Source organism: Balaenoptera physalus (genome assembly GCF_965194825.1).
Source record: "Balaenoptera physalus genome assembly, chromosome: 13".
Classification (NCBI taxonomy): Eukaryota; Metazoa; Chordata; class Mammalia; order Artiodactyla; family Balaenopteridae; genus Balaenoptera; species Balaenoptera physalus.
In genome coordinates, this window is record NC_138892.1 from 3,636,074 (window position 1) to 3,657,232 (window position 21,159).

General features: G+C 52.7%; 2 protein-coding genes across 8 annotated transcripts in view; one reads left to right on the plus strand and one right to left on the minus strand.

The window, feature by feature from the left end:
* Positions 1–2,069, plus strand: part of CELSR1 (cadherin EGF LAG seven-pass G-type receptor 1) — a 150,428-nt gene extending 148,359 nt beyond the window's left edge. For 2 of the 3 annotated variants that reach the window (XM_082422190.1, XM_082422192.1), the window contains exon 35: positions 1–2,069. In XM_082422190.1, coding sequence (XP_082278316.1) covers positions 1–25 — 25 coding nt within the window. In that variant the 3' untranslated portion in view covers positions 26–2,069. The other variant, XM_082422191.1, reaches the window with a different exon arrangement.
* Positions 1,895–21,159, minus strand: part of TRMU (tRNA mitochondrial 2-thiouridylase) — a 27,506-nt gene continuing 8,241 nt past the window's right edge. For 2 of the 5 annotated variants that reach the window (XM_082422216.1, XM_082422217.1), the window contains exons 2-9: positions 14,816–14,938; positions 11,542–11,655; positions 9,976–10,029; positions 9,825–9,891; positions 8,432–8,532; positions 6,922–7,066; positions 6,423–6,505; positions 1,895–5,973 (exon numbers count right to left, since the gene is read on the minus strand). In XM_082422216.1, the coding sequence (XP_082278342.1) occupies positions 5,809–5,973; positions 6,423–6,505; positions 6,922–7,066; positions 8,432–8,532; positions 9,825–9,891; positions 9,976–10,029; positions 11,542–11,655; positions 14,816–14,932 (846 nt within the window). In that variant the 5' untranslated portion in view covers positions 14,933–14,938 and the 3' untranslated portion in view covers positions 1,895–5,808. Of the gene's footprint in view, positions 5,974–6,422; positions 6,506–6,921; positions 7,067–8,431; positions 8,533–9,824; positions 9,892–9,975; positions 10,030–11,541; positions 11,715–14,815; positions 14,939–21,159 lie in introns of all 5 variants that reach the window. The other 3 variants (XM_082422214.1, XM_082422218.1, XM_082422215.1) reach the window with 3 other exon arrangements.

Below are 21,159 nucleotides of genomic sequence, written 5' to 3' on the forward strand. Positions count from 1 at the left end.
AGGCAGTAACGAAACTTCACTTTGAACCATCAGGAAACCGTGAGACAAGCCCATCACCTCCGCCCAGGCCTCTGCTGTGTCGTTGTGCTCCTGGACCTTGGAGCCCGAGGGGCCCCTGCCCTGTCAGTGAAGCAGGCCCTGGTGGCGGGGGCCCCATGGGGCTGCAGTGGTAGCCCCGTGACTGGCATGACTGAAGGTCCAGACACAAAGCCCTGAGCTGCCCCGGAGGCTCAGGGCCCCTTAGACCCGTGACAAGTGCCAAAGGCCACAGGCACGGGAGGCATGGACTCCCGGGCCGGCACAGCTCAACCCTCGGACTGCGGACAGAGCCAAAACCGTGCGCTGGCCTGGCCGGGACAGGGCCCAGCAGGAGAGCTGGCCTTGAGAGGAGCCGCCGGGCCGGCTGGCCAGGACTCGGGGCCGCAGGCAGCTCCCAGCAGCTCCACAGCCCTCTGCAAAGGCAGCCCTTGTCTTAAAGCAGATCACTTTCCTTTGTTGCAAAGGTGTAGATACTTTTGTATATTTGTATGGAACTTCTTTGAAAAGGCAAAAACCTCTGTATATTTTGCATTTGTACTGACTCTGTCCATACTGGGAGATCCGTGGGATGATCTCTCCCTCTTTCTGACGTCAGGAAGATTGCACAGCCAGCCTAGAGTCTGGCACGCATCCAGCAACTGGTGTCCCAGCAAAGCAGAGGGGGGTAGCGTGCAGGGAGTGCTGCCGGACAGAGGTTCCGGTGCTGCTTCCAGCCCAGAGGCAGGAGCCCGTGGGCATCACACGTGGCCGCCTGGATGCGCAGCACATGTGCATTTGCGATGCCTGCCCTCAGCTCCCATCTGCCTGGACGGGTGTGGCTCCGAGACAGGGCCATCTGGGGCTGGACCGGACTCGGGAGCTCTGCTGAGCGTGGGATGCAGGTGCACACGGCCTCGACCGACACACTGGTCATCCCCTGCCCCCTTCGCTGGGGTGGGCCCCACTCTGAGCCCCGCAGGGCCTCCCTGGCCCCCTTCCCGGTCAGCGGTACTGCAGGTGGGGAATTCCTTTGTCCCTCTGCGCCTGTTCTCGGCGGGACTGTAAAATGTTCACACGTTCCCGATTCAGACGGAGGTATGAGGTCTTCCAGGATGTCACATTCCTTCCTGCCAATTTTCTAGCTCTTTTAGACTCCGAGGAGCTCCAGGCAGGCGGGGGTCTCACGCCCAGAGTCTGACCAATTACTTCATTTTGCTTCAAATGGCCAATTGTGAGAAGGGACAAAGCCTCAGCCACACTGTTCAATGGTTACCAAGCTGTTTTTTGGAAACTCACACCAAGGACCGGCTGTGACTGTCCCTCTGTGGGCAGTCGGCACAGCGTGGCCTGAGGGGCTGTGGAACGGGGCCCAGAATTCATCAGACACGTCTTATTTCAGTGTTCCTTTTGTTCCTCAATCGGATGCCCAAATAAATGGTCAGCACAGCTGCCTCCAAATACGAGAAACCATAAAATACGATGAAAATCAAGTAAAATGCAAAGATGTCCATACTGTATTATTTTGATGAAAATGCGAGTATTGTTAATGGCTGAGAGGAAAACATACCTGATACTCAGGTCTAAGACCACAGGCTTCATACAAAAATGAAACGCGATCCCAAAGCCCTCACACTTGAATGAATTATAAATGTGCCTTAGCAGGGGAGTGGCCTTTTCAAGATACAAAATAATAGTACCTTCAAATGTTTACCATTGAGGAGACATTTTCTAAGTAAAAAAAAAAAAGTGGAAATATTTTTGAGTCTGAACACTTCACTTTCGTATTATCCCATATTCTTCTGCAACTGGATTTTGTCCCTTGAGATGTATTTAGTTTTTTCATTTGATCAGAACTGTTACCAAAAAAACAACTGTCAGTTTTATTAAGACAGGAAAAATGTAAACCTATTTTTGTGACTTAAGACTTTATGAGAGATACTAGACACTGGAGGTTTTTTTTTTTAAACAAATGTGTATTTATTAATGTTCAGAACACTGGAATTGCAACACAAATGAGGAAAGAGTCTACAATAAATTAAGATTTTTTTGAATTTGTACTTCTGCTGTCTGGTTTTACCCCCACTCCTGCATCCCTGTCCCCGCCCCTTCCTAAGGCAGCCCTGGAAAAGGGACCATGTATAGGATGCTGACAAGCCGGGGGGAGCAGGAGCCATTCCGGAACTTTCTATTCATTTCCTGCTCATCCAGACTCTTGCACCTCACACTTCAAAATTTTTTTCCTGCACCAATCTCTTTTTCCTGTCCTTCTGGGACGCCAGTGAACACAACTGGTTTCTGAGGCTTTGTTCATCTGTTTTCACTCTTTTTTTTCTCTCTGTTCTTCAGATTAGATCATTTCTAGTGATCAATTTTCAAGTTGACTGATTCTTTCCTCTATCATCTCCATTCTGCTATTGAGCCTATCCAGTGATTTTTTTTTAACTTAAAATATTGTAATTTTAAGTTCTAAAATTTCCATTTGGTTCCTTTTTATTACTTTTATTTCTCTACTGAAGACTTCTAGTTTTCCGTGAATTTCAAGAGTGTTTACCTTTACCTCATAGAGCATGATTATAACAGATGCTTTAAATTCTTTGGTAATTTGGGCATCTGGGTCATCTTGGGGCCGCAATCTGTTTTCTTTTCTCTTGGTGTTTCCTGGTTCTTTGTAGGCTGGCTAATTTCAAACTGAATCCTTGACTGACATCTTTGAATGTTACATCATGAGCCTCAGGGTCCTGTTAAGATCTGCTGGCAGATGTCAGTTGTTTGTTTTAGAATGCAGTCAACCCCATTAGGTTCAGACCACAAGTTCTGTCTCCTTCTGTGGCTGTGACTTTGCTGTGCCGCCTTGGGTCCACTCTGTACACCTGCCACTCCGTTAGTCTAGGACTTGGGGTGGTTTATATCCGTTCTGCCCTCAAAGCCTTTCATATGCTGCTTTGGGTCTGTTCCAACTCAGGGTGAGCCAGCGCCTGTCAGTATATATGGAAAGCGAGGGGTCCAGTCCGCCAGCGCTCTCTCCTCTCTGGGATTTGCCTCACACGCTGTTACTCCTAGGGCCCCTTTTCTTGGTTCCTCTATCCAAAAAGATGGGTTTCTTCCAGGGTTCTAGCTGCCTGCACTGCCTCACTTCCACCCACCTGGGGCTACCTTTGGGGAAAATCAGTGGGGGATCCCACACACTCTTCAGCCCACAGGGCCCCCCCTTCCCAGGCCTCTCTTGGAGTCCCTGCCCCAGTGCTGGCCACACAGCTCCAGAGGTTGGGGCCATCCTTGGGTCAAGCCTGGGAGAAAAAAAGAGGAAAACCACGCATGAACGCCCCGCCCCCACAGGTCACGCTCAGGTCCTGCTCCCTCCCCTGTTCCCCTGCTAGCATTCACTGGTCAAGAGTGCCCGGTCATGAACGGGATAGAATACCACCATCTCAAGCCAAAAGTGCTGCTTAAAGGGGACACGTGAGGAGAGTACCCCCGGCTGAAGGGAGCAGGTGTGTCCGCTGGGCCTGGGTGGCCTCCCGTGGACGTAAATAATTGCACTCCATACCAACCTCTAGCCAAGGCCACTCCAGGACCCGCGGGATCGAGACAGAAACACAGACGTGAACACTGAACACTGAACATCTGAACGCCGTCCAGGCCACAAAAACAACCAAGCCTCCCCCGTCCCAGCTGTAGGAGTAAGTGCTCCCTCACATCACGCTGTAGCCTCACTCCAGGCTCCCTCCCTGTAGACACTGGGGGTGCAGGGAGGTCTGGGGTTTGCAAAGGCTTCTGGGGACGTGGGCAGAAGACAGGTCCCGGGGGTTGACCCTGACCCGAGCCTTCTAGGAGCGAAGCACAGGCCCGGTTCTAGGGTCTGTCTCGCTGAGATTACCCTGGAAATGATGTGGGGAGAGGAGAGGGCGGGGCGGTGGGAGGGGGTGGGTGCGGGGAAGCTCCTGTTTACATCAAAGGCCGGGAGTCGGTGCGTGAAAGCATCCGGCTCTGGCCCCTTCTCTCGTTATCAATGGTGTGGGAGTGACCGGGCCCTGGCAGCAGGGCACCTGTGTGGGAAAGAGGGAGGGGAAGCCCACCCACTTCTCAGCCCCGGCCCCTCTGAAGGTCACCTGGGGGTGCAGCCCTGGAGTCCGGGGGAAGCCAGAGGCCCAGGCCACGAACTCGGCCCAGTGGTGCCCCCCGGCCAACAGCTACACCTGAGTCTCTGAGGCGTTGCCCAGAGGCCTCCCAGAGTCTGTCAGCTGTGCCCCCAGAGAGAAGGTGGTACTGCGGCCCGGAGGCTGCCATGGGCGCACCCCAGGGTGAGACCTGGTGACCCGGGGGCAGCGGCAGGCTTGTGCTCCCTCCCCCCGCCTCCACTGGCCGGCCTGGCTGGAGGCCTGGCGTCGGGCTGGCAGGACGGGAAGAGCCGTCTGGAGGCTAGAAGGGCGGCCTCCCCTCTGCTGGCCTGTGTCCATGCTGACTGCCTCCACCCGCCCCTCCTCCCACTGTGGCGGCTCCCCAGACGGGGCCAACCCCCGCCTGACCCAGCTGACCGCGCCCCCGGGGGAGGCCCGGTGGAGCATCTCCAAACCTCCCGCCTCCAAGTCCTGCGGTGGCTCCGCAGCGGGCCTTTCAACTGCCCACGGCAGGACGACGGCCACCCCAAGATGCCCGCGGCCAGAGCCAGCTCCGAAGGTGCTCTCATCTGCCACTCAGCGCCCGGCGAGCCGCCCGCCGCACTAAACGCGCACATGCTCTATGGCGTGTGTTTGTGTCCCGAAGGGCACAGGTTGAAACCCTAGCCCTGAGGTGGTGGCGGCCATTGGGTCTTGAGGGTGGGGCCCTCACGAAGCGGACAGGTGTTCTTCAGAGGCCGCAGGGAGCTCCCTGGTGGTCCAGTGGTTAGGATGCAGCACTTTCACTGCCGAGGGCCCGGGTTCAGTCCCTGGTGGGGGAACGGAGATCCCACAAGCTGCGCGGCGTGGACGGGGGTGGGGGGGTCCCAGAAAAACCCCTGCCCCTTCCACCACACGAAGACACAGCGAGAAGACGGCCACCGGCCACCGTAAGAGGACCCTCCCCCGTCGGAGCCGGCACCCTGACCTCAGACTTCCAGGTTCCACAACCGTGAGAAGTAAACTTCCCTTGTCTATAAGCTACCCTTCAGCTCTCGACGTGACTGGCCAGGCTGCCGGGCACTCTGCAGGGGGAGGGGAGGCGCCCGCGCAGCTGCCTGGACCCGCAGCAGAGCCGCCGCCCCTCAGAGTGGCCTCAAGGCCCCGCTGTCCCCCTCAGACACCCTGCAGGCTGGGACTCAGCTCAAGGCCCGTCACACGTCCTCTGCCACAGGTAAGGGTGGGCACAGCCGTGAATGGAGGCGGAGGAAGGGGGGATTCCCTCGCTCTCCCGTGCAGCACACACACCCGCCTCCCCACACGTGGCCAGTGCCGTGGAGCCCCCGGGACGGCCCACCCAGGCCCCACCCCACTGGAAGCCATCAGAATCCACACCCCGGACAGAGTTTTTATTGGGTGCTGCCCCTGCAGCCCAGCCATCCCCCTCCACAGGTCCCCTTCTAGGGGGTGCAAAAGAGGAACTCCACCCATGGGGCACTTGGGACAGACCCGCCGGCCAGCGAGCAGAGAGGACGGGCTCTCCCTGGCTCTGAAGCGGCCCGGAAGCTGGGCCGGCCGGGCCAGGACTGGGGCGGCAGGTGCCGGCAGCAGTGGCCGAGCCCCCGGCGGCCCTGCCCCCGGCTCCGCTCCTCCACGTCTCCTCCCGCGAGCTCCGCAGCAGCCGCTCAGCCTGTCAGAGCGTGGTACCCCGGCCCGGGCTGTCACCCCGGCCGCTGCCGGAGCCCTCCACGGCCATGCTGGGTGTGCTCCCGCCCTTCTGGAGTGTGTAGGCGGACGGCCCCAGGCGCAGGATCTTCCCACTGCCCAGGCACTCGCCCCCTTTGTAGAACACAGCGAACTGCAGAGGAGAAAGGCCGTGTCACCTGCAGTGCGACCCGGCATCCGGGTGCCCACAGTGCAGCCAGGAGCCCGGACCTGGGGCTGGGGAGGGGCAGTGCTCTGCCTCTCCCACTTCCGTCCTCGTCCCCGGGGCCCAGGCCAGAGGCGGGCCCGGGCAGGGCAGCCGGCGCTCCACTAGCCGCGCAAGAGCCAGGCCTCACGGTTGCAGGGCTGGCTGTGCACCCACCCTCGCGGGCTGTGAGCCGAGCACCGCAGCCCCTCTGCCCCTCACTGCCCCCGGAGACCGGCTGCTCTGCTCGGGAGGAAGTGCCATCCTTCCAGAGCACGAAGCCTGCTCCTCCGCGCGGCCGGGCAGGTGCTGAGGAGGGCCGGGTTCTGGGGCAAAAGCAGGCGCAGACTTGGGGCTGAGGCCCCAACCCGCCTGCCAGCCGGCGTACCCCCACTCACCTGTCCCAGGGCGAGAGCCCGCACGGCCTTCACGGCCGTCACCCACACAGTGCCGTCTTGATTGAGGGTCAGCACGCAGGGCACTGGGGGAAGAGAAGGACCCTTGGAGGGGGCGCTGGCCTTGCCACGTGTGCTCAGCCCCAGGCCTTGGGCCCCCGGGGAGGAAGGAGCAGGCAGCGAGGACAAAGGAAGCTCGGGGCGACAGCCAGAGGGGCTCAGCGCCGCCCGGGCCCCGGGGCAGCACACACACTACCTGCCGGCCGGCCTGCCGGTGGGACCCTCAATCCCACCCGCCCCGGCAACCTGCCCTCTTCCAGAGACCAACCCTGTGTCACGGACAAAGGAGGCTAAGCTGGCCTCAACGCCCCCCAGGCTGTCTCTGCGTAGGCAGAGGGCAAGGAGGCCTGCACGTTATACAATCTGAAAAGTGGGGGCCCCGGCCCAGGTCGGATCGCCTGTCCTAACTCTGGCCTTGCCTGGGTAATCCCCGCTCAGTCACCTAGCGCCATCTGGTGGCGGAACCGGAAGTGGCACTCCATCATCTTGTCGTGGACCAGGGCTGCGGGCGGCTCCTCCGCCACCCAGTGCACGCGGCCGGTCCGCAGCAGGTCCCTGTACAGGGCCGGGTGGTCTGTCCGGGGGGCCTGCGGAGCGGAACGTGAGGACGTGACACCCTGGAGCCCTCAGCGGAGGGTCCTGCCCCAAAGCCCCCTCGCTGCACTTCATTAATAATGATTGTAACAGTAAACACTCACTGAAATCCACGCTGACACGTGGAAATTCATGCGCTTATCCCTCGAGCCTTTCTACCCCACTTTGCAGATGAGGAAACTGAGGCACGAGAGGGAAAGTCACTCGTCACGGTCACACTCAGCAAACAGCAGAGGAGCGTGCGATCCGACCCCGTGACCTCTCCTCCTGGGAGTTCACCCTGCCCCTGCCACAACCCGGCGGCCCAGCGCCAGAGGCGCACGGGGCAGCCACGTCGCCACAGGTATCCCACCAAGCCCCACGTGGCTGGGGACAGGGCTCCCGGCGCCTCCATGCACCCGGCCTCCTAGGACCTAGCAGGCCTCCCCTGAGGCAGGACCAAGGGCATCAAGTCCGCAGCCCTTGGGTTCTAAGTAGATAAGGAGACCCACACAGGGGACAAGTGTCGGTGGATGTCCCTTCTCAAAGCAAAAGAGACAGCTAAACTTTACACTTAAGTCCCTTTAACTCATGCTGGACCAGAATCACCATCCAGGCCCTTGCGCCCAGGGCTCTTCTGGGCGGTGATGTCTCAGAGGCCTGCTGGCCCCTCTGCCCGCGTCTAAGGGAGGGCCCCCCAGCTCTGGGACAGAGCGCGCTCAGAGCCAGGATGCTCAACCCCGGCACCGCTGAGATTTGGGGCCGGGTCACTGTGCAGGGCACGGGGCTCCCTGGCTTCACCCACTACACACCAGCAGCACCTGTTCCCCTCCTCCCTCCCCCATGCCGTGACACTGAAAATGTCCCCAGACCCTGCCAAATGTCCCAGGGAGAGGAGCAGGGCAAACATGCCCCCTTTGTGAAGCCCTGCTCTAGAGCCTGAGGAAACGGTCCCGGGTCCCAGTGGCCCAGAGCCCCGCAGTGGCAGACGGCCTAGGCTGGTCCCGGCTCTGCACCCCATCTGTTCAACAGTGAGTCGCTGGAGCCCTCTGTGTGCAGGCCCAGTCCGGGGCACTGAGCCACCTCTTCTCCAAGGGACCTTCCCATGTTAACTTCATCTTTGAGTCTTGTAAAATCGGAGGAATACATCTATTTACAGGGACTGATGTGATGATTAATAATGTGACCTGCATACAATAAGAGCCTAGTAAGCACCTTAAACAAAACCCTTCTGGTACCTAGGGCCAATCCCGGGAGGATGCAGAGGAAAGGCGAGGACGCTCCCGATCGCAGCTGCCCTGCAGTCCCCCACTCTGCCTGGCTCAGCACCGTGGGCTCTGCCATGACCAGGCCTCCATCACCTCACCCGCCCGACTCACCACGAGCACGTCGCCCCTGGCGCCGTCCTTCTCCACCACGTACCAGGGCTCCCGTAAGCCACCTATCTTGGCTCTCTGGCCCAAAGTATACAGGAACCAGCCTGTGGAAAGAGGTTCTCAGTGAGGTGGGAGGGGCCCCGTCTCAAACGTCCCACCCTCGGGACGGGGAGGAGGCTGGGAGGCAGCAGGCAGGAGGCTCCCTCTGCGGACCCCCCGGGCAGCCTGGCTTAGGCTGTACCTCCCACCCCGTGAGGGGCCGTTCCAGCTGTGCGGCCCCCGACCCACCAGGAGCAGGGACCGCTCCTTTAGAACGTGGGCCAAGTGCCCCGCCGAAGCCACAAGCCCCTCTTGCCGAGCCCCCGGGCACTAACCGTCTCGGGGCCAGGACACCCGGCTGCTCCGGTTTCTCTGTGCACCCTCCCCCCCCCCGCCACCACAAACATCACAGGGCCAGCCGGCTAGGCCACGCCTCCCCCAGCCCCCAGCCCCGAGCTCGGCGCTCCACTTCTGCAAGCCGGCAACGGAGCTGGGCTCCCCTGCGTGCCCTGGCAGCCTCCTGCCGCGACAGGCTGCGAGCGCCCTGCAAGTTGTCCCCAGCAGGGCCGGCACGTCCTCCCTCAGGAACGCTCAGCTCTCTGGGAGCCCGTGGCGTCTAAGGCCCGCTCCCTCCGACAGCACCAGGAAGGGGAAGCCATCCGGCCCAAACCGAGGCGAGGGTCTCCAAGGAACAAGCCCCTTGGGAGTGTCCACGCCTGAGCCCCAGCCCTCGTCCTTCCGGCAGGTCAGACCCACGCTGGACCAAGTCTCGTCTGTCATCAGGCCCCCAAGGGCACAGCCCCACCGTTGACCAAGCCCGCCTCTGTCCTCCCACCTGGGCTGTGAACCCTCACGCTTGACCCGTCCTCCCCACGCCGGCTCAGGGCAGGCTCGGGGTGTCCCGACCCCCAGCAGCGTCTGCGAATGAGGGAGCAGCACCTGGGGTGCAGCACTCCGGCCAGGAGGGCCACCTTCTGGTCCCAACTCTTCACGGCGTCCTAAATCATGAAACTCGTGCTCTGAAGTCAACCTAACTCCTTCCCTCCAGTGGAGTTTTTCTGTAGTCTGGTATTCTCTATATGTAATGAAAAAATAAGTCTATTCACGGGGACTTAATACATAACTCAGAGAGTGAGGCTCCTGAACCAGACGGCATCCTTTGTTATTGGCTGTGACGCTTTAAAGGAGCCCACATCTCGAATCACAAACACCTGGTCAGAGCCATTCCCACCTTCCCTGGCGCCACGCACACCCGTCCCTGAGGGCCTGGAAGCATCCCGTCTAAATTCCCAGAGCTCAAACTTGCCCCACGCCTCAAGGAGCTCAGGATGAAAAGCAGCCCAGGGGTGCATCTCACCTTTATGCGTTCCCAGAACTTTATTGTCTTCTATAGAAATAAATTTACCAGGTCGAGGCTGTAAATACTGGAAAACAAACGTTTCATTACTAACGGATCCAGGTCCAGAGCAGAAACGTGGCTCCATCCTTTTGCATCAAAAACCACTCACCTGAAGAATGAAATTTTCAAAATTTCTTTTACCAACGAAACAGATGCCCATGCTCTGAAATGAAAGGAGGGCCGACCGTGAGACGAACGGCCGGGTGGGGTCCTGCACTCCACCTGGAGAGCCTGGGCAGGGGCGGGGGGCACACGGGGCCTCACCTGCCCCGAGCCGCCCCACCCCTGGGCCAGGGGCCTGGCTTCCTTTCTCCAGCACCACACACACCAGTCACAGCCACAAACAGACCTCAGGGGCTTATTTCAGGCCCCAGACATGGACCTTGGCAGCTAAGTAAGCAGTGCCACCTCCACACCCAGCAGGGTCTGGCCCCGCGCTGCAGACCCTCAGACCAGCTGCCCAGGAAAGAAAACTAAAGCTGCTTAAGCCCTCAGGCCACTGTTGGTGAGCCTCAGGGGAGAGACACGGAGCAGAGCAGAAGCAGGAAGTACAAGCCAGGCCACGAGGTGAAGCGTCGCGGGTGGGTCCGAGGAAGGAGAGTCTTTTCTCGAGGTGACGTTTCTAGCGCGCAGGAAGACCTAGCGGGAACAGGCCCGCCGTCCTGTGCTCGTCGTTCGGCTTCCGCGCTTCCGCGCTGACCTGTGTCCCTAGAACGCGGGTCCTATGAGGGTGGCTCCCTCGGCTCCTACCAGCCACAGCCAGAAACCGAGCAGGTAGAGACACGAGCAGAGATGATATGGGCGGAGGGATGGCTTCCCTGGGGACAGCGACTTGCCGACAAAAGCACAGCTGTGCCCGTCCCCAGGACAGACGTGAAGCAGCGGCTGCAGCTAAGGCCGCCTCAACCCGAAACAGCCTGGTTAGACTGACCACCCCGGGGTCTGCCGAGGCCGCTGGGACCCCTCCCACATCGCACCCCACCCTCCAGCACCAAGCGCCCACCACACTGGCTTCACCTCAACTCCACCACTGCGCCAGGCTCGGGCCTTTGCACAGGTTCTTCCCCGACCGTCTACGGGACACTAAATCCCATTCACCCTGAGGCCTGAGGACAGACAGACTTTCCTTGGAGGTCTTTCCTGGCGTCTGTCTCTGCCCCCGAATCTAGATCAGAGCCCGTGGCATTTTCTCTCACCGGACCCCACCCCTTCTCTCAAGGACACCTTCTGAGTTTACAACGGTAGGTTTGTCCGTCTGCCCCCTTGGCGTAAGCTCCCCGAAGGCAGGGATGGACCTGCGCTCCTCACCGGGTCCTCAGAGGCCAGCGGTGCAGTGCCTGGCGCAAAGAAGACGCCTGACGAGGCCGTGCTGACTCGTGGACGGAAACAGAGATCTGCGTGCCGACGGGGGTCTCGGGGCCCGGTCCTCACCGTCCCGCTCTCACCTGGCAGCTGAGCCAAGAGCACCCCAGCCAGCCACCGAGCTGCCAGGAGAGCTGCCACCCCCGGGGGGCCGAGGCACGGCCGGGACGGAGAGGTCCCTTCTCTGCTGCTTTCTGAAGGACCCAGCCCCTCCCACCGTGTGCGTGATGGGCTCCTCGCCCGATGCCAGACCCCGGGCAGGGGAGGCGGTGCGGGACCCCAGGCTGGGAGCACGCTCACCCCTCAGTCCTACCTCTTTTTTCTGAAGCACATGATGAAGTCTATTCTCAGCAGCTATTTTCTTTACAAAATCTTTCGTTAATCCCCCCAAGGGGAAGAGGGTTCTCCTCAGGGCATCCTGGGAAACCTGGCTGAGAAAGAAGGTCTGGTCTTTAAAGCTGTCAGCTGCTTGGAGAAGTTTTACCACTGCCAAGAGTAAAGAACAAAAGATGTTGCAGGAATAAAAATAATCATACTTTGCTTTTAATAATGTCCCTCTGTTTACTTTGATAGATTACCCCTGGTCTGGCAGAAACAAAGATCAATACTCAATAGCAGACCTCCAAAAAAAAGAACTGCCGTGGTTAAGGTAAGAAAAATTCTCATCCCTAATTGATCCACTACTGAAAAAAATACACAGAAGGTAGAGTTCATGTGATAAGGACATTTATTCCAGTTCACATGTTAGACTATATTTGCAAAGATTAAACATCACATGACAAAAATGTTACGAAGTATTAAGAAAAAAACAAACTCAGCCACATCTGGGAAAACTGGACGAGACCACGTACAGAAAACCCTGCTGAAACGGTGTCAGCTGTGCTGCTTCCTAAAAACCACAGGATGTGTTTGCACCGTGGCTGCTCCCAGGGGCCCTGCTCACCTCCCAGGCCCCACAGTGGACGCCAATCACGTCCCCCAGCAGCACCCGGCTTCTAAACGTACTCCCCACTTGGTCACAGTGGGCTTTTCTTACGGTTCGAGCTGACGTCCGTCAGCTGCTCCTCGGCAGTTTCTCTAATGTCCTGTTCACTGTAAACACCCGTTCCCGGCTGGGCAGCAACAGTGCAGAGCTGTGACTGGCCCCGGCCGCGGGATGCGGCTCAGAGCACAAGGCCCGGCTCCATCTCCGGGTCCCTCGGTCCTGCCTGGTGTGCTACAGACCTTCCATGACTGCCAACGCTGGGTCCCCCACTCTGCAGCTCAATGACCAACGGAGGAAACTGAACGTGACACCAGTGTTCCGGATTCTTTCCATGTGACTCCCATCCAGGGCTAAGCAAAGCCTCGGCAAGTCACACCCACAGCTCACACCCGTGCCAAGGGTACAAATAGCCCAAGTGCAGCGTGCAGATCGGCCCAGTCACATGTGTAACATGCTCTCTGTGTAGCTAATGTTTTCCACCCGTGACCTCAAATTTGATTCTCACTTTAGCCCTATGATAGAATTATCCCCATTTTCAGATGAGGAAACTGAGGCTCAGATCATTAAAGCGACTGCCCACAATGGTGCAGGGAGAGAAGCACAGTGGTGGAAACTGAGCTCAATCGCCTGGTTTCTATTCCATCACTTTTTATGTAGAAGACAACAAAATCAAGTGAAAAGTGAAAAAACAAGTTCAGTCAGCCAGTCATCAGGTAGGCAGACCCATTTGCCAAAGGCTCTGTTTTTGTTTCAAAACTAAACTTAAACAGTCTAAGTGCATAGAAAAGCCTCAGAATACTGGGAGCAATTTCTCAAAGTTCTGGGTTATTTTAAAACAAACTCAAAATCTATGATTTTTAAGAAAGAAAGCAGGAACCCTAAACCACGGAGAGGGACGCCTGCTAGGCGATGGTCTCCCTGCGCCTGGAGCCTCATTCACACCTTCGCTCCTCCGGTCGGCCGTGGTGCCACCTGCCACGGGGACGGGGGAGGACATCTACCCAGGCCCAGGGCCAGGGATCAGGAGGGCAGGCTGGACTCTGCTGCCCCTGTGCACCCTCCCCAGGGGCCCAGGCCAGGAGGCCCGAGACCAGGTCTCCAGGGCAACTGAGTCAGAGCAAAATAAAAATCTCTAGGTGCCTAAAACGCACACAGAGAACAAAGACACTGTGGTATTATTAAAATAGCTACACAGAACAAAGCACACGCCAATGCAGTCAGAGGTCTGAGTGCCTTCGGCCTGTCCAAAAGGCCCAGAAAGCTCTGTAAGGCGCCACATTTTCTAGGAGGTAAGCGGGGATGGCTATGTGACATGGAAACAAATCCTTCATCTACTCAGGCCCCTTAGACCTACGTTCACTGGGCAAATTCCACCACGGAGTCCCCAGGCGGCAGGGCTGGGCAGTGTGCAGGGTTTCCTGGTGAGGGTTGCCCAGGAGTGCGAAGGCAGCAACCGGGGAGGGAAGCGGTCAAAACACACACACACACACACACACACACGCACGCACGCACGCACGCACGCACACACACACACACATCCCCTCAGGGAACACAGACGGCCCAGCGCCCTGCAGGCAGCAGCGAGAGGCCTTTCCAACATCAAGCGGTGTCCTTGTCTGGGCCCTGCCAGTAAGGTTATCTCTGGCCTCGGCTGCTGTGAGAGGGGGAAGGAGGGAGGGAGAAGGAAAACAGGGTGGCCAAGCTGCAGCCTCCAAATCAGGCCGGATGACATGGAGGAGGGCGCAACGACCAGGGACGGCGGAGCTGAACAGACCCAGCTGGGATCCAGCCCCCCACCCCGAGGCACCCCGGTTGGCGAGTGCAGTCAAGCTTCAGTTTCCTCATCTGAGAAACAGAACCAGAGAACCTGCATGCTGGCACTGCCAGGAGGGGCGCGGGGAGGGAGGCGGTGGGCGTGATGCGGCCAGGGCAGGCCAGATGCGGAGAAATGCCAACTCCCCCACGGGCCTGCAGCAGTGGAAACTGCCTGCAGAAACATGGCTCCGAGCCCCATCTTGTCCTTCACTTAATAACGATGCAAATTCCTCTGTTCTACATGCAGATGTACACCAGGACAAGCCAGCAGCTTTCCAGGTGACTGCCTGGCATTTTCTAGGCAGGTGGAACTTTGCTCCCTTTGACACTGATAAGCTAATTTATATATGTAATCTTCGTAAGCATAGTTACAAGCCTGGCTGCCAGGCCTGTGCCATGTCAGGTCCCAGCACTCATGTCACACTAAAGTACACCTCAATCTCAAGTCCTCAAAAACTCGAGGGTAAGAATCAGGGCCTGTTACACTCCAATTATCATTGTCGTGCGTCTCCTCCCAGAACCGGGTTATGAATTACGGCTTCAGTTTCCCAGCAGCCCTGGCCCGGGCGCCCGCCTGAGCCTCCTCCTGGTACCAATCACAGGCCCTTGGGGAAAACGACCTTCTCGGTAACTGTCCTTTTTCGAAGAGGAAGCCAAAACCAACGAGCTAGTTTGGAACACACAGAGAGACGTCGTGCAGGTGTGCTCAAACAACTCACTGTCATTCTTCAAAATACTTTACTTCATTCACAAACAATTAAGCTCTGGCCCAGGCACTTTTACTCACCATTTCTAATTTCAAATCGATTTCTGAAAAGCCCTTCTGGCCTCTTAATGTGCTTCTGCTGAAAGACCTCTTCATCTTCCAGGGACGTTCTTGCATAGTGACCCGTAGCGACTGCATCTGCTCCTGGGAGGTTTTTAAAAACACGAGGATCAGATTTTATTTTCAATTTTTTTTAAATTTTAATTTTGTAGTACAGATGTCTATCCTGGCTGTCAAATACTTTAATACAACTGACATACTGTTTTTTTAATTTTTTGGCTGCGTTGGGTCTTCGTTGCTGCGCGTGGCCTTTCTCTAGTAGCGGCAATCGGGGGCTACTCTTCGCTGAGGTGCATGGGCTTCTCGTTGCGGTGGCTTCTCTTGTTGCGGAGCATGGGCTCTAGGCACGTGGGCTTCAGTAGTTGTGGCACGCGGGCTCAGCAGTTGTGGCTCAAAGGCTGTAGAGCACAGGCTCAGTAGTTGTGGCACACGGGCTTAGTTGCTCCGTGGCATGTGGGATCTTCCCAGACCAGGGATTGAACCTGTGTCCCCTGCATTGGCAGGCAGACTCTTAACCACTGCACCACCAGGGAAATCTCCAGAGATTTTTTAAAATTTTAATTTAATTAATTTATTTTTTATACAGCAGGTTCTTACTAGTTATCTATTATATACATATTAGTGTATATATGTCAATCCCAATCTCCCAATTAATCCCACCACCACTACCCCCCGCCGCTTTCCCCCCTTGGTGTCCATACGTTTGTTCTCTACATCTGTGTCTCTATTTCTGTCTTGCAAACCAGTTCATCTGTACCATTTTTCTAGATCCCACATATATGCGTTAACATACGATATTTTTCTCTTTCTGACTTACTTCACTCTGTATGACAGCCTCTAGGTCCATCCATGTCTCTACAAATGACCCAATTTCATTCCTTTTTATAGCTGAGTAATATTCCACTGCATATATGTACCATATCTTCTTTATCCATTCGTCTGTTGATGGGCATTTAGGTTGCTTCCATGAACTGGCTATTGTAAATAGTGCTGCAATGAACACTGGGGTGCATGTGTCTTGTTGAATCATAGTTTTCTCTGGTTATATGCCCAGTAGTGGGATTGCTGGGTCATATGGTAATTCTATTTTTAGTTTTTTAAGGAACCTCCATACTGTTCTCCATAGTGGCTCTTTACATTCCCACCAACAGTGCAAGAGGGTTCCCTTTTCTCCACACCCTCTCCAGCATTTGCTGTTTCTAGATTTTCTGATGATGCTCATTCTAACCAGTGTGAGGTGATACCTCAGTGTAATTTTTTTTTTAATTATTTATTTATTTATTTATTTATGGCTGTGTAGGGTCTTCGTTTCTGTGCAAGGGCTTTCTTTAGTTGTGGCAAGTGTGGGCCACTCTTCATCGCGGTGCACAGGCCTCTCACTGTCGCGGCCTCTCGTTGCGGAGCACAGGCTCCAGACGCGCAGGCTCAGTAATTGCGGCTCACGGGCCCAGTTTCTCTGTGGCATGTGGGATCTTCCCAGACCAGGGCTTGAACCCGTGTCCCCTGCATTGGCAGGCAGATTCTCAACCACTGCGCCACCAGGGAAGCCCCCTCACTGTAGTTTTGATTTGCATTTCTCTAATAATTAGTGATGTTGAGCAGCTTTTCATATGCTTCTTGGCCATCTGTATGTCTTCTTTGGAGAAATGTCTATTTAGGTCTTCTGCCCATTTTTTGACTGGGTTGTCTGTTATTTTTAATATTGAGCTGCACGAGCTGTTTATATATTTTGGAGACTAATCCTTTGTCCGTCAATTCGTTTGCAAATATTTTCTCCCATTCTGAGGGTTCTCTTTTCATCTTGTTTATAGTTTCTGTTGTGGTGCAAAAGCTTTTAAGTTTCATTAGGTCCCATTTGTTTACTTTTGTTTTTATTTCCATTACACTAGGAGGTGGGTCAAAAAAGATCTTGCTGTGATTTACATCATATTGTGTTCTTCCTATGTTTTCCTCTAAGAGTTTTATAGTGTCCGGTCTTACATTTAGATCTTTAATCCATTTTATTTTTGTGTACGGTGTTAGGGAGTGTTCTAATTTCATTCTTTTATATGTAGCTGTCTGTTTTCCCAGCACACTTATTGAAGAGACTGTCTTTTCTCCATTGTATATCCTTGCCTCCTTTGTCATAGATTAGTTGACCACAGGTGCGTGGGTTTATGTCTGGGCTTTCTATCCTGTTCCATTGATCTATATTTCTGTTTTTGTGCCAGTACCATATTGCCTTGATTACTATAGCTTTGTAGTATAGTCTGAAGTCAGGGAGCTTGATTCCTCCAGGTCCTTTTTTTCCCCTCAAGATTGCTTTGGCTATTTGAGGTCTTTTGTGTCTCCATACAAATTTTAAGATTTTTTGTTCTAGTTCTGTAAAAAAAATGCCATTGGTAATTTGATAGGGATTGCACTGAATCTGTAGATTGCTTTGGGTAGTATAGTCATTTTCACAATATTGATTCTTCCAATCCAAGAGCATGGTATATCTCTCCATCTGTTTTTGTCATCTTTGATTTCTTTCATCAGTGTCTTATAGTTTCCTGAGTACAGGTCTTTCACCTCCTTAGGTAGGTTTATTCCTAGGTATTATACTCCTTTTGTTGCAATGGTGAATGGGACTGTTTCCTTAATTTCTCTTTCAGATTTTTCCTCATTAGTGTATAGGAAAATTTTGTATCCTACAACCTTACCGAATTCATTGATTAGCTCTAGTTTTCTGGTGGCATCTTTAGGATTATCTATGTATAGTATGTCATCTGCAAACAGTGACAGTTTTACTTCTTCTTTTCCAATTTGTATTCCTTTTATTTCTTTTTCTTCTCTGATTGCCATCATTAGGACTTCCAAAACTATGTTGAATAATAGTGGCGAGAGTGGACATCCTTGTCTTGTTCCTGATCTTAGAGGAAATGCTTTCAGTTTTTCACCATTGAGAATGATGTTTGCTGTGGGTTTGTCATATATGGCCTTTATTATGTTGAGGTAGGTTCCCTCTATGCCCACTTTCCGGAGAGTGTTTATCATAAATGGGTGTTGAATTTTGTCAAAAGCTTTTTCTGCAATTATTGAGATGATCATATGGTCTTTATTCTTCAATTTGTTAATATGATGTATCACATTGGTTGATTTGTGTATAGTGAAGAATCCTTGCATCCCTGGGATAAATCTCACTTGATCACGGTATATGATCCTTTTAATGTGTTGTTGGATTCTGTCTGCTAGTATTTTGCTGAGGATTTTGGCATCTGTATTCATCAGTGATATTGGTCTGTAATTTTCTTTTTTTGTAGTATCTTTGTCTGGTTTTGGTATCAGGGTGATGGTGGCCTCGTAGAATGAGTTTGGGAGTGCTCCTTCCTCTGCAATTTTTTGGAAGAGTTTGAGAAGGATGGGTGTTAACTCTTCTGTAAATGTTTGATAGAATTCACCTGTGAAGCCATCTGATTCTCGACTTTTGTTTGTTGGAAGATTTTTAATCACAGTTTCAATTTCATTACTTGTGATTGGTCTGTTCATATTTTCTATTTCCTCCTGGTTCAGTCTTGGAAGGTTATACCTTTCTAAGAATTTGTCCATTTCTTCCAGATTGTCCATTTTATTGGCATAGAGTTGCTGGTAGTAGTCTCTTAGGATGCTTTGTATTTCTGCGGTCTGTTGTAACTTCTCCTTTTTCATTTCTAATTTGATTGATTTGCGTCCTCTCCCTCTTTTTCTTGATGAGTCTGGCTAAAGGTTTATCAATTTTGTTTATCTTCTCAAAGAACAAGCTTTTAGTTTTATTGATCTTTGCTATTGTTTTCTTTGTTTCTATTTCATTTATTTCTGCTCTGATCTCTATGATTTCCTTCCTTCTACTGACTTGGGGTTTTGTTTGTTCTTCTTTCTCTAGTTGCTTTAGGTGTAAGGTTAGATTGTTTATTTGAGCTTTTTCTTGTTTCTTGAGGTAGGACTGTATTGCTATAAACTTCCCGCTTAGAACTGCTTTTGCTGTATCCCATAGGTTTTGGATCGTTGTGTTTTCCTTGTCATTTGTCTCTAGGTATTTTTTGATTTCTTCAGTGATCTCTTGGTTATTTAGTAACGTACTGTTTAGCCTCCATGTGTTTGTGTTTTTTACGTTTTTTCCCGTAATTTATTTCTAATCTCATAGCATTATGGTCGGAAAAGATGCTTGATATGATTTCAATTTTTTTAATTTACTGAGGCTTGATTTGTGACCCAAGATGTGACCTATCCTGCAGAATGTTTCGTGTGCACTTGAGAAGAAAGTGTAATCTGATGTTTTTGGATGGAATGTCCTATAAATATCAATTAAATCTATCTGGTCTATTGTGTATTGTGTCATTTAAAGCTTGTGTTTCCTTATTAATTTCCTGTCTGGATGATCTGTCCATTGCTGTGAGGTGTTAAAGTCCCCCACTATTATTGTGTTCCTGTTGATTTCCTCTTTTATAGCTGTTAGCATTTGCCTTATGTATTGAGGTGCTCCTATGTTGGGTGCATATATATTTGTAATTGCTATATCTTCTTGGATTGACCCCTTGATCATTATGTAGTGTCCTTCCTTGTCTCTTGTAACATTCTTTATTTTAAAGCCTACTTTATCTGATATGAGTATTGCTACTCCAGTTTTCTTTTGATTCCCATTTGCATGGAATCTCTTTTTCCATCCCCTCACTTTCAGTCTGTATGTGTCCCTAGGTCTGAAGTGGGTCTCTTGTAGACAGCATATATATGGGTCTTGTTTTTGTATCCATTCAGTGAGCCTGTGTCTTTTGGCTGGAGCATTTAATCCATTCACATTTAAGGTAATTATTGATATATATGTTCCTATTACCATTTTTTTAATTGTTATGGGTTTGTTTTTGTAGGTCCTTTTCTTCTCTGGTGTTTCCCACTTAGAGAAGTTCCTTTAGCATTTGTTGTAGAGCTGGTTTGGTGGTGCTGAATTCTCTTAGCTTTTGCTTGTCTGTAAAGCTTTCATCTGTCAAATCTGAATGAGATCCTTGCTGGGTAGAGTAATCTTGGTCGTAGGTTCTTCTCTTTCATCACTTTAAATATATTATTCCACTCCCTTCTGGCTGGTAGAGTTTCTGCTGAGAAATCAGCTGTTAACCTTATGGGAGTTCCCTTGTATGTTATTTGTCGTTTTTCCCTTGTTGCTTTTAATAATTTTTCTTTGTCCTGAATTTTTGTCAGTTTGATTACTATGTATCTCGGCGTGTTTCTCCTTGGGTTTATCCTGCCTGGGACTCTCTGTGCTTCCTGGACTTGGATGGCTATTTCCTTTCCCATGTTAGGGAAGTTTTTGACTATAATCTCTTCAAATATTTTCTCAGGTCCTTTCTCTCTCTCTTCTCTTTCTGGGACCCCTATAAGGCAAATGTTGGTGTGTTTAATGTTGTCCCAGAGGTCTCTTAGGCTGTCTTCATTTCTTTTCATTCTTTTTTTTTATTATGTTCCACGGCAGTGAATTCCATTATTCTGTCTTCCAGGTCACTTTTCCGTTCTTCTGCCTCAGTTATTCTGCTATTGATTCCTTCTAGTGTATTTTTCATTTCAGTTATTGTATTATTCATCTCTGTTTGTTTGTTCTTTAATTCTTCTAGGTCTTTGTTAAACATTTCTTGCATCTTCTCGATCTTTGCCTCCAATTTTTCCCGAGGTCCTGGGTCACCTTCACTATCATTGTTCTGAATTCTTTTTCTGGAAGGTTGCCTATCTCTACTTCATTTATTTGTTTTTCTGGGGTTTTATCTTGTTTCTTCATCTGGTACATAGTCCTCTGCCTTTTCATTTTGTCTATCTTTCTGTGAATGTGGTTTTTGTTCCACAGGCTGCAGGATTGTAGTTCTTGCTTCTGCTGTCTGCCCTTTGGTGGATGAGGCTATCCCAGAGGCTTATGCAAGCTTCCTGATGGGAGGGACTGGTGGTGGATAGAGCTGGGTGTTGCTCTGGTGGGCAGAGCTCAGTCTGCTAGTGTTGGAGGGTCTCCTTCAGAGGCGGGGGGCAGCTGTGGCTCACCACGAGGACAAGGACACTGACAGCAGAAGTTCTGGGAAGTACTCCTTGGCGTGAGCCCTCCTGGAGTCCGCCATTAGCCCCACCCTTATTTTTTAAATTTTTATTTAAAAAATATTTTGGTCGTGCCACACAGCATGTGGGATCTTAGTTCCCTGACCCGGGATTGAACCCACACCCCCTGCAGTGGAAGCACAAGTCGTAACCACCGGACCACCAGGGAAGTCCCGAGGATCAAATTTTAGACTTGCACTTGCTGGTCTTGGCCAGTCTGAGCCCAGGGTGCACCAAGC